The 12,605-nt window shown below is 37.2% G+C and overlaps 1 protein-coding gene and 1 pseudogene across 4 annotated transcripts in view; both read right to left on the bottom strand.

Annotated features, from left to right (window-relative positions):
- The window catches only part of PAIP1 (poly(A) binding protein interacting protein 1), a 28,704-nt gene that overhangs the window by 2,930 nt on the left and 13,169 nt on the right, over positions 1 to 12,605 (bottom strand). For all 4 annotated transcript variants that reach the window (XM_061393591.1, XM_061393592.1, XM_061393589.1 and 1 more), the window contains exons 5-9: positions 10,250 to 10,361; positions 8,673 to 8,798; positions 7,421 to 7,527; positions 5,284 to 5,401; positions 4,509 to 4,563 (exon numbers count right to left, since the gene is read on the bottom strand). In XM_061393591.1, the coding sequence (XP_061249575.1) occupies positions 4,509 to 4,563; positions 5,284 to 5,401; positions 7,421 to 7,527; positions 8,673 to 8,798; positions 10,250 to 10,361 (518 nt within the window). The remainder of the gene's footprint in view (positions 1 to 4,508; positions 4,564 to 5,283; positions 5,402 to 7,420; positions 7,528 to 8,672; positions 8,799 to 10,249; positions 10,362 to 12,605) is intronic.
- On the bottom strand, positions 5,408 to 7,233 carry LOC133233311 (phosphoglycerate mutase 1-like; annotated as a pseudogene).

Below are 12,605 nucleotides of genomic sequence, written 5' to 3'. Positions count from 1 at the left end.
TTGTATTTGCTGATTTAGCTAACCCTACATAAGTACTGTAGTACACATTTAGTGAAAAAAATCACATAGACACAGACCTGTGCAGTTCAGAGGTGAACAGTATAATATTCCTCTAAATATATGATGGGACTCAAAGCCACTATGAACATATCAGAGTACACTTCACAACCATGTGTGTGCTGTTTACATTCTCTGTTTCTTTCCATCAGAAAAGATACTGTCCTAACTTGTTTCTTCCATACTGCTGTTTGTCCTTCCACAAGGAGGGATTTCAATTGAACCTCCTAGCTTTTGGCTCCATTATTCCTCAGCTATCTGGCTAGCAGGTAAGAGCCATCATTGCTCAAAGTTTCTCAGAGGAGGCTAACCTAGCAAATGTTCTGAGTAGAGGAGATTTTCTTTTCTTCCCTCTCTCTTAGAGATAGATGGAAGGTGGATACCTGGTAAGTGTTTCAGCTATACCAACTTTCCCCTCGGAGAAGGCAATGGCACCCCACTCCAGTACTCTTGCCTGGAAAATCCCATGGGCGGAGGAGCCTGATGGGCTACAGTCCATGGGGTTGCTGTGAGGCGGGCAGGACTGAGTGACTTCACTTTCACTTTTCACTTTCATGCATTGGAGAAGGAAATGGCAACCCACTCCAGTACTCTTGCCTGGAGAATCCCAGGGACAGAGGAGCCTAGTGGGCTGCCATCTGTGGGGTCGCACAGAGTCGGACACGACTGAAGCGACTTAGCAGTAACAGGAGCTTTCCGTTGGTTGGGCTTTCTAAGGCAGTAAGAAGGTGGTATTATGGCTCTCTATCTGCCAATGTCTTAGGCAGAGTTACTGAGTATCTTTTAAGATGAACAAGTATGTATAAAGCCCTTACCCCTTATTAGTAAAATGGGTCAGTGTATATTAGAACTAGTTATCTTACAGTCAGTTTCTTGTGAACAGCTACCTCAAATTTCAAGAGGATGATATAATTACATTAAACTTGACAGAGACCATGTTTTTCCAAGATTGTTAGTCTCTATAAAACTAATTCCAGTTCAAAGGGCTAGTGATATTTTTGATATCCAATCTTGGTATTTGAGATAATTTTAACTATAAGACGGTCCTGCAATAAATAAAGCAACAGATAAAACACTCTCTTAAATGTATGAATGAGTTCACATTTACTCACTCACTCACACACACACCCGCTCACGTCACCAGATGACATAACTCTTACGGCTGGGAGGCTGGTAGACCAAGCGGTCTTAGGAACAAAGAGCCTGGATTTTAAAACCCACAGACGGTCAGAAGGCAAGGTCTTGAGTCCACGTGAAACAGGGAGATGGAATTCATGCCCCACGTCCATCTCACCTACACAAACCCAGGACAAAGAACTGGTATTTCAAGCAAAAGGTGAACCAAGAAAAAAATGAAAAACCTCAGTTGTAAAGGGAGATGGAAAAGAAGCTTGGCTGTCCTTGCCTGCGTTTGGAATCAGGACAGAAGAACTGTGAAGAAACTGGTTCCCTAGATAATTTTTTAAAATTATTTTTAATTGAAGGATAATTCCCCAGAGAATTTTTAACAATGGGTATGCATTTCAAATTACTATTATCCACATAAAGAATATCTATGACAAGAAAATAAAAATATTTTATTTATTTATTTCCCAAGCCAGTGTTACTCCTGTGGCTCCTGACACAGCAAATACAAACTCCCCTTTGGATACATGTTCCTATAATCCAAGTCACAAGGCTTTTTCATAAAAAACAGGCAGTAGTTAGAATGCTAGAGCAGTCATGAAAGGGCCATAATATATGTAACTTCAAATGATTTAAGGAAAAAGTGAATGTGGAAAGAACAAATTATAAATAGAAAACACTGTTAACCAAAGAGATACATCTGAGTAAAAGGCAGATGGATGTTCTTTCCACTGTTTTTACTTTCGTAGCTTTAAAGTAAGTTTGAAAACATTTCAAAAGTTTAAGAAAGCTAAATTATGAGATTGCAAAAAATATCACAATATAAAGAATTAATTTTGTATATGACAGAAGAAACAGTAGGGTTAGAATTAAAATATGGAGCAAAACTAAGCATATTTAGAATAATGAGAAAAAAGGCCTTGAAACTTTAAGATCAAGATACTTTGAACAAAATTCAGAAACAAAACTATTTGAAAACTAAAATGAATTTCCAGAGTCACCAGAAATAAGTAGGAAAGACAGATTAGACAAAAAGGAAGATCAAAGAACCAAAATGAATCAAGGCAGCTTCAAAGAGTAAGGGGAAGAAGGAAAATCTGTCTTACCAGACACAGCAAGATTTACAGTATGTTAGAATAACTAAGAATGCAGTATTGGGACTACCTGGTGGTCCAGTGGTTAAGAATCCACCTGCCAATGTAGGAGACACAGGTTTGTTCCCTGGTCCAGGAAGATCCCACATGCTACGGAGCAACTAAACCTGTGTGTTCTAGAACCCCTGAGCCAAGAGACAAGCCACCATTCCCCGCAACTAGAGAAAGCCTATGCAGCAACAAAGACCCAGCAGAGCCAGAAAATTAATAAAATTTTAAAAGAATGCAGTATTGATGTCAAGACAAACGAAGATCCACAGACACAGGAATAAGACAGAAAGTTATAGGCGTTACACGGTACACAGAGGGATATTTTATCCAAGAGAGGACGCATCATCTGTGCTGAAATGAGAAACTATAGAATATTTAATTCCTACCATATCTCACATACAAGAGTTAGCCAGATGGATTAAACAAACAGGGTTTAGAAAACAATAGAATTTGACTGTAGTAAGGAAACTAAGTCATAGACACACATAAGACTCTAACACTCAAAGCTTCTACATAAGACAAAAAAATGCAAAGATAGCACATACTGGGAGAAACTAAGGATCACTTTCCAGACCATGTAAGTAATTACAAATCAGTAAGAAAAACAAATGATTCAATAGAGATATGTGAAAAGGACACAAGCAGGTGATTCTCAAAGAAATCAAAAGGTTAATAAAAACAAAACAGAAACCAGAAAAAGAGGTCTGGTGAAAGAAAAATAAGTCTGGTAATAGTAAGTGTTACCAACAATGGGAAACAGGAACTTTCATATGCTGCTGGTGGGAATATAAAGCTGTATAATCATGACGGAAAGCAGATTAGCAACATCTAGTGAAGCTGAAGATGTATATTGCCTATAATCTAACAATTCTACTTCTTTACCCTAAGGAAATTTCTCTATATGCACAGATTCTTAAAGGTTTGTTTGCATGGTATTATGGGTAGTAATAAGTGCGAACCACCCCCCCGCATTGTAAAAATAACGGCGGGGGGGGGGGGGGGGGCGGGGCCCAACGGGGATGGAATCTATAAATTATGGTTTACTCTCAGTAGATTATCATTTGGCATTTATGTATCTCAACACAAACAAAAACCAAAAATACTGAGTAAAAAAATAAGCTGCAGAAAGACATGCACAATAAGGTACCTTTTAGGTTAATACTACTGTGTATGGTTAATACCTATAACTTACAGAAATATGAAGTAAAAAGACAACACAATGACACCAACGTCAGGATAGTAAGTATCCTAGGAGGGACATTATGGAAGGACTGGACTTGAGGGTGAAAGATCAATTACAGTAACAGAAAATGGCTTAGTATTATCTATACAGTTTTATTTCTTGGAAAAGACCCAAGATATATAATGATATAGTGAAATTGGATTATCTTGACAGTGAATCAAACTGGCCAGGTTTTTGGTGGCCAGTTTTGAAATACTCAACAATATAAAAACCACCAAAGAGGTCATAAGAACTGCTTAACTTTTCAACTTTAAATTGTACTTATGTCTGTAATTCATAAAGTTGAGAAGTTAAGCAGTTCTTTTGACCTCTGTGCTAGAGGCACAGGACAGTCAGTGTCTGCAATCCAGAGGAAACAAATGAGAAAATTCTGATAAGCTGGCTGTTAAGGTTGTACTAAGTGGGAAAATTTTCTGTTGCTCACAGTTCAGTTCTGTTTACCACAATTAAAGCAATCATTTTACAAATGGCCCTTTTCTGGAAGGAGTAGTGTGCACAGATTTAGATTTTAATTAACTGACCCAACTATTAATAAAATCCACAATTCTTAGTATCTGCAAGTATTAACCTGTACCAATGAAAGCTGCAGACTACATAGTGAACTAGAACCATCCTTCCCTTTCATTCTAACTACCTGAAAGTTTAGAGTATTAAAAATAAAGTATTAGAGAAAAGATAAAAATGGTTGCATTTAATTGAGGGATTCTTCCAATCCTTCACTGTTAAGGTGACAAGGTACTATATACTGAATCAGATGTTCAACCTGAAGTGGTTCCAAACGGTAACTGTGAGAATATTCTAGCGAGACAAAACTTTACCCTATATTTTACAATGATGTGAATTCTTCAAAAAGCTACAACTTCATGCCGGTGAGGGTATGGTTTCTGTAATTCAATATCTTACCAATAAATGGGCAGAAAATGGCTGAGATGACATACCTGGATCAGCTGCAGTGAAAGGAACACCATCAGATGTATAAAATGTTGGCTCATTCTAGGAGGAATCAAGAGTGATTAAAATATGTTATTTCAGAATTGATTTTTTAAAAGCACATTAATAGAACATGGCTGAGGTCACTCAACTGTAACTGATGATGCAGTAACAAGCAAAAAACTTCCTAGCAGCCATTTCCATTTCACTGCAAAAGTCTACAGTCTTTAGATGACTGTTTCCTTGTCTCCAGCTCCTATGTCTAACCCTGTCTACTTCCCGTCACACTCTAAGTGACTTGGTCTGTTGTGCATTGTGATTTAAAGTCAACTGATTTTTAGCTGTGGTTCCCACCACCATTTTTTCTTTAAAGCCATCTCCAAGACTGGATTATAATAAAAGCATTCCTCCAAGGTTTCTTTATGCCTATCTTATTGAGAGCTTCAGAGCATCACTGGCCTGGTAACGATTTTCATTTTCTTAATTTACTACAAAATGCCAGTAAAAGTTTGAGATACAGGCCTTTGATCATGAATTCTCTGGAAAAACTGCTTCAAGGAATCCCTACATTCACCCAAGTGCAAGCCAAGCCTTATCAATTTCCCTTGCCTTTAAATGGCTATTTCTCTAGTCTACCCTTTCACTAAGGATTCCATGGCTGCCATGTGACCCTAAGTCAGTGAAGAACTGTTATATTAAATTCTGCTTTATGTAACTTATCTACAAATTACCAGAATCTGAATTCAAGCAATAACCAAACTTAAAATGCATCCACTGGCATACCATAAAATAATTAGGATCATTTTCAGGTGTTGCTTCCCTGTATGTTGAAGCTGCATGGACTCTACCCCAGTTACTTGACCGGAGTTCTACAAGCTTCAAAAGCATCTGTTTTACATCTCTGCAGACAAAAGTTAAAAATGAGTTAAGGTGAGCAAGCGTTACCATTCTCTAATATATCACAGATGCTTAAAACTTTGTTTAAAAAATTTAACATGCATTGATTTACTAGACATTTCCTATAATGAAACAAATTTATCTCCTTTAAAAAATGAATATCACTCCTTTATTATACTGATCTGGAAAAAAAATTTGGTACAGTTACGCTCAAATGAGTTGTGGGTCCAAGTGGCAGGCCAAGCAACTGGAACAAGATTCAGAAATCAGGGCACAATGAAAGACATACTTGGACTTGATCAAGAGGCATTTCACTGCCATAAAATAAGGAGGGGAGGAATTCTAACTTACATCAAAACATGAACTCCTTACACTTTAGAAGTTAAGGAGCTTATCCCATGGTGGTGTAAGGAACGGCTTATTTTGTGATGACCACATGTGGTAATATTGAAACTGCCACCAGCAACTCCAGAATGTTTTTAATTATACAACTTTTTGTAAAAATAAAGACAACACAGAAACATTCAGGATCAATCCCAATCTCCTGGAGCCAGGGAAGAAATATTTCTTTGAATCATCACAGGTTACATTCATTTCCCACTGCAATGACTAGAGCCATGCAGTCACTTGACTACAGGATAGTACAGGACTGGCCCTTGGAAACACAAATAGGCTCTCCTGCCTCCCCTCATTGCTCACACCTTAACATGGCTACCCTACCATTATTCAAACAAGGCCTTGTAATAAACAAAGCACTGACAAATGCCCCTGAATTACTACCTGTTGACCTTCTTGAACAAGGCTTCCCTCAGCTTAGACTGAGGACCCTGCCCCAGATGTGCTGTTCTAACTAGAGTGTATGAAGGGAGTGGGTGCAATAGACAAAATAGCTAATACAAAATGGGGAGCCACCAGTCTCCATCCGGAGCTGCCACTTACACAGATGTGGTCGCTGTGACATGTGCAAGGGGGAAGTGCAAAGGAATGGGAGGGGCAGGGAGGGTATCCTTGGGACTAGTCTGCTGCTTGCTTTTCCTTCTTGGCCTTGCCCTGGGCACACAGCTTCCATGGCTTTACACACTGTCTCCTTATGCCCTAGGAACTGCACAGGCTTGCTGGGCTTCATGTTTCTGTCCAATTCATAGACAATGGGAATGCCAGTTGGCAGGCTCAGCTCCCTGTTAGCCTTTTCAGAGACCCTTTCCAGATGCTTGAAAAGGCCCCAGAAGGTTGGTGCCAGGGCTACAGTCAGTACTTCTTTCGTCTCCTTGACCTGGGGAACAATTTCTTCCTTCCAATGGCAATAGTACCCTTCAGACTCTCGCAGGAGGGTAGCTGATCTCCAGTGAGATCTGTGTGCCTTTGACCCTCACTGATGGTGCTGTGGAAAAGATGACCTGAAGCCACGGGAGGGAGAGGGACTTCAAAGAACCACTTCTAGATCTTTACCTTAGCCTCACTGTGTGTGGCAGCAATTTCCGCTTTATCGAGGTCAGACTCCCACAGTGCCGCCCACTGAAGGGCCAGTCCTCACCTCTAAGAGCCACACTTGGTCAGCAGCATCCAGCACTGGCCAAAGGATACAAACTGCTCTCGCATGCACTGAGGTGTAAGCTATGTGCTTGTACCCCACTGCCTAGCTCCTGCTGTCTTTTTTGGGAATAAACAGCCTTGATACTTGTTCTAGGTAACTGTGACTATATATGGTTCTCAAAGGCAGTGGGATCCTGCTAACATTTTTATACCTCCAACTGGATTTACAGTTGTACTTTATCCAAGTATTTATTGAATTTAAAAGTATGAATCTTTTTTTTTTTAATGGACTCACACTCCCATAGGAATATCTTAACTTCTATTTATAAGCATAATTGAAGGAAGTGGCTAGGTGAGCAGAATCCATAGATAAAGGAAGAAATTTCTGTGGATCTATTAAGATTATTCCGATAAAGTACAACAGATTAAAAACACCCCAAAGAAAAAGCAAGGAATATCTACTGGCTGTCTATACTAGTTCTTTTCCTACCTGCTGCAATTTGCATCTAGGACAACATTTTCAATTCTCTGAATAATTTCTTCCATGTCAGTCTTTCCTTTTTCCTTCCAGGCATCTTCTAAAACTGACCCTGTCAACTAAACAAGCAAATATCAGTTAAAAAAAAAAAAAGGAATTCAATGAAGTATTGAAATTCTAAAAAGATCTTAGCAGTTCAAGCATTCTTTAAACAGGATGAATTTAGCAACATAAATATTCCCAATTATTTTCTACCATCTAATATTCAAGAATCACTACACCTTTGTTCTTCTTGACAAGGAAAAGGAATGAACTATAGCAGAAATTTAATCACAGGTTTTATATGCCAATGACTATACAGATTTGCTGTATGACTAAAATAGGTATACAATTTTAACCAACACTTTTTAATATATACAACATCCATTATGTATAGAAACTCAGAACTTAAAAAACACAAACTTCATCAGGAAAAAGTTAAGGATAGAAACAGGTAATTCACAGAAACTGTGGGAAAAAAAAATTGCTTATAAACCAAAAAAAGCTTAAATTCACAAGGAAATGCAAATTAAAATGTTTTGGTTTTTACTCATCACAATGATAAAATCTAGGATTGATTCTCCCATCACTGATTAAGGATACGGGGAAAGAGGTATGCTCGTTCACTGTTGCTGGGAATACACTCTGGTTAATAAGCATTTGGAAGGGAAATTTGGCATTACCTATCAAATTGAGGTATACATGCTCCTTAAGCCACCAAATCTATGTGTAGGAATTTAACTTACATAAACAACTGCATATATGAAGATACAATTAAAGATTACTGACAGTGCTGCAGTGGCTAAACTGAAAATAACTGTTCAAGTACGGAATGGATAAACAATGCGCATGCATACAATGCAACACTAGGAAGCTACTGAAAAAAGAGCCATGCAAAAATCCAAGATTCTCATTTGGTGATTAAAAAAAAACAAACCACAACAGAATAAGATCTGATGAGAGCATACATACAGAGGAAAGGAAGAAAAGGGACTTTACAGAAAGGGTGAAGAACTTCCATTTTTTACTTTTAAATTTTGCTGCTTATATTAAGCAGTAAGTATATACTGCTCTTCCAATATTTAAATTCGAGAGACAAAAAAAGTGTTTAACTTCGATAACTTAATCTTGAATTTGTATATGTATTGTACTTCCCTTCCTCTAAGTTATGCACTAGAGGGATAAAACATTTTAAATTTTAAGAAAAAAAGTAAGTAAAACCCACCTTCAGTAATTTTACTGCACAGATTAAGTTGTCATCCATAGGATTAGAGAAGAGGGCATTCAGCAACTCCCGAAGACCGGTCTGAAGAATGTCTGCCCTTGTAACCTGTCCATTTGTCCCTTTAATCTTTTGGGGCAAAAGAAAAGAAAAAGCAACCATGCCAAAATACACATATATAAATGGTTTAACAAAATGTTGGAAAAATAAAGTGTTTTAGGTTAAAACCAAACACACAGTCAGGATAATTTAAGCCTCTTAATTTTACCGCTTCATAAAGGAGTTTCTAGTCTATAAAGTTAATATCTTTTGGGGAACACAGAGCTTTTTTTTGGCTTTTTATACTATTTTAAAACACTTTAATTTATATCAGAATGGAACATGTATCTTGGCTCTCTGACTTGAACTATAGACGCAGGAGTCATGGCTTATCTTTATCATTCTCCCTACACATATTATTATTTCTACACAGGAAATTCAACAGCATTCTTAAAGTAACAATTCATTTAAAGCACAATTGATATTGGTGCTCTTATTTGGCTTAATATCAAATAAACTAAGATTAAGGCATGAGTTTTTTTTTAAATTAAGGCTATCTGTGGTAAAAATGGATGGTAAATCAGGCACAAGACTGGACAAAGATCTAGATGCACTGAGACGTACATTTGATGGTAGATTCATGTGTCTTTTCAGTGGCATTTACAATACTAAGTCCCCAAATCAGGGTTTTAAGACCCTATACCTATACCTGGGAGTAACTAGTCAAAAGAAAAACAAGCAAGCCCATTACAAAGTAATTCAGCACTTCTGTTGCCTACCAACAAGCATATACTTACTCAAGTATACCACCAATTTAGCAGCAGACTTCATACAAATACAGTTTATGTGGAAAACTAATACATACAATAGGACCAAAAAACTACAGAGGGTGAGTTAGGTGAAAAAAACAACCTCAGAAACTTTAATCTCTCCTCTCTTCACTCAAAACTTTGTGCTCCGTAGGACAAGCTGCTTTTGAGTCACCATCTGAAAGTCAACAAACTAAGTGTGCTAATATTTATGAAACAAGGATTCAAAAAAGTGTGATTGTCTGTATTCCAAAAGCTTAAAATCACATGTAAACCGTGGCTTTCAAAAAGTATATAATGACTTTAAAGTGCTTAGTAACCATCTCCCAACACCCTTCCCATGAACAGGAAGACAGAATGGTGTATGTGTTCCATTTGAGGACAGACCCTGGTGGCTTAGTGGTAAGTAATCTGCCTGCCAATGAAGGAGATGTGGGTTTGATCCCTGGGTCAGGAAGATCCTCGAAGAAGGAAATGGTAACCCACTCCAGTATTCTTGCTGGGAAATCTCATGGACAGAGGAGCCTGGTGGGCTACAGTCCACGGGGTCACAAAAGAGTTAGTCACAACTTAGCGACTGAACAACAACTACCACCACAACTACCATGAGTAGGTACTGAGACTTTTTTCCTCTCCCATTTCATCCCTGATGTTGTAAAAGGCTACGGTAAACACAAATCCCTTGAGATCAATTTATATTCTTAGGCTTTGTCACTACCGAAAAGTACTCACCTCCAGGTTAAGATAGAGTTCTCCCAGAAAGAGTACAAATGCATGGAATCGTTTTCGAGTCACTTCATCCCCTTTTGCAGCTTGATCTTTAACTTCATATTCAGTCCGACATCTAATAAAGACATACCTTTTGTAATCTCATATTGCTTTTTAAAAAAAAATAATCAAGTAAGATAACCATTTGTCAGTGTGGTTGTTCACAAGCAATACAGAGGCGAGCACAATGCACCAACATTTTGATTTTCTGTAATAAAAGTGTTCCTGTCTATTGCAGAGATCAGAATATGTATTATCTTTCATACAATGATTCCTAGTTTTAAGAAATTGGTAACAATAGTTGAAAATAAGCCTATTAGATCAAGTCTGTAACAAGCTACAGCAGCACAGGTTTCAAGAGGTTTGTTGTATATTGGCACTAAAAAAGAACAAAACAAAAACCCACCACCTCATTTTATTGTCTCACTAGGCTTTTTAAGAAAGCACTGTTGGTTATCTTTTCAAACATATTAAATTAATTCATCAGAAAAAAAGCTGGGATTATCTATAAATAGAATACTTTGGTTAATAATGGAAAGGATCAGTTAATTAATGCCAATTCAGTTAACCATGCACCTTGGCTACTTTCCTTTGTCTGCCCTTCCTGTCATGACTTTTCAGGAAAGAGCTTTGATGAAGTAACCTTTTGGTTCTATCAATGCTACTAGATTATACATTAATATACGTCAGTTATGTACAAATGTAAATCCCAACCCTTGTGCATGACTGATTATCTTGGTGAGAGGAAAGACCCTAAAACTTTAAGCTAAAGATTTTCAATTATAAAAGCAACACATGGTTATATTTTAGTTTTAACCTTTTTGAAATAAAAAGAACAAAAGACATTACAACCTAGAGGTGACTGCTGTAAAGGTAACTTCTGTTTTTTTTCAAAGTATGCCTACATTTTTCAGTTAATAAGATTACTACCTTTTTGCTTGTTACATGAGTAGCATTTCTCCATGTTAATAGCTTTGACCATATGCCAATACTAGAGAAGCATACACAGTGGGTATATAATCAGAAGAGTCAGAAGACTGGTTCTCAGCCATGACTACACAGTAGAATCACTTGGGAGAGCTTTATAAACCATGCCCAGGCTCCACTTCAGTCTAGTATCAGAATTCCCAAGAGAGGGGGCTCAGGCCATTTCCAAGGGTGAGCAGCACAAGGGAAGATAAGCAAGCCTTTCTGCCATTCTACCTCTTCAAATGCCTACTTTTACACCTTCCCAGAAGCTCTAACTTGTACTTCTTTAATTATTAGGTAGATTAGCTATCTTTTTATAAATTTGTCATTTACATTTTCCCAAACTGCACCTATCTGGAGTCATTCCAAATATTTCTACTAAAATACTTGCCTTTTTCTTACTCATTCCTAAGAGGCCCCTCTTTTCATATTAAATAAATGGGCTCATTGCCATGTGTTACAAATTTCTCTATTTTTAATTTACTTCATATAAATTATGACCCCCCCCAATTTTATAATCTATATTAAGTTTAATCTCTTCTTTTAGGGCCTGTGGGTATTATGTCTTACTTTAAAGGGCTTTGCCAACCAATTTTTTTTTGTCAATTTTTCCTTAGTATTTACTGTTTTTTATATTTGAAATACTTTTTGGTGTAGAGAGTAAGACAAGAATCCATCTTTGTTTTCCCCCACCCCAAATGACTAGCCAGTTACGTCAGCAGCACAGTTTGTCTTCTACTAAACTATGTGAAGTTTCACCTTCACCAAAAACTTAATTTTAAGTGTCTCTGGAGTGTACTTTTGGAATCTATTCTGTTAAAGTGCAGTTTAACCACATGATGGAATACTTTGCAACCATTAAAAGTATTTTCAAAGAGCTAATAGACAAATTATAATAAACTCAAAAACAATGTTATTGATTAAAAAACTCAAATTATAAGAAAATTTCCCTGTATTAGCTCATAAATTCAATGTCATGCCAAAACATCAATAAATACTAACAAGGTCTGTAATTTCACATGCTGATTCTAAAGTCTGGAGAAAATAAACATGGCAGAGTAGCAAAGAAGACCACACACACACATACAAAATGGGGAACTAACTAGACTAGTTGTGAGGAAATTAAGAGCTTTTTAATAGCGTGGTAATAAATCAGGAAGAGAAAAAGTAATGAATAGAATATAATTAAAGTCCAGAATCAACCCAAATGTAAGGATGTAGTGCAATAAAGGTAGCACTTCTAGTCAATAAGGAATGGATCATTCAAAAATGTAGTATGGGAAAAACTGGTTAAATGTGTGGCAGTAAGTGAAATTAGATCCTTACTCAAGCCAAAAGTAAGTACAAAGAA

The sequence above is a fragment of the Bos javanicus genome, chromosome 20, assembly GCF_032452875.1.
Source record: "Bos javanicus breed banteng chromosome 20, ARS-OSU_banteng_1.0, whole genome shotgun sequence".
In the NCBI taxonomy this organism is placed as follows: Eukaryota; Metazoa; Chordata; class Mammalia; order Artiodactyla; family Bovidae; genus Bos; species Bos javanicus.
The sequence above is the reverse complement of the archived record's forward strand: the minus strand, read 5'-3'. Positions and strand labels throughout refer to the sequence as shown.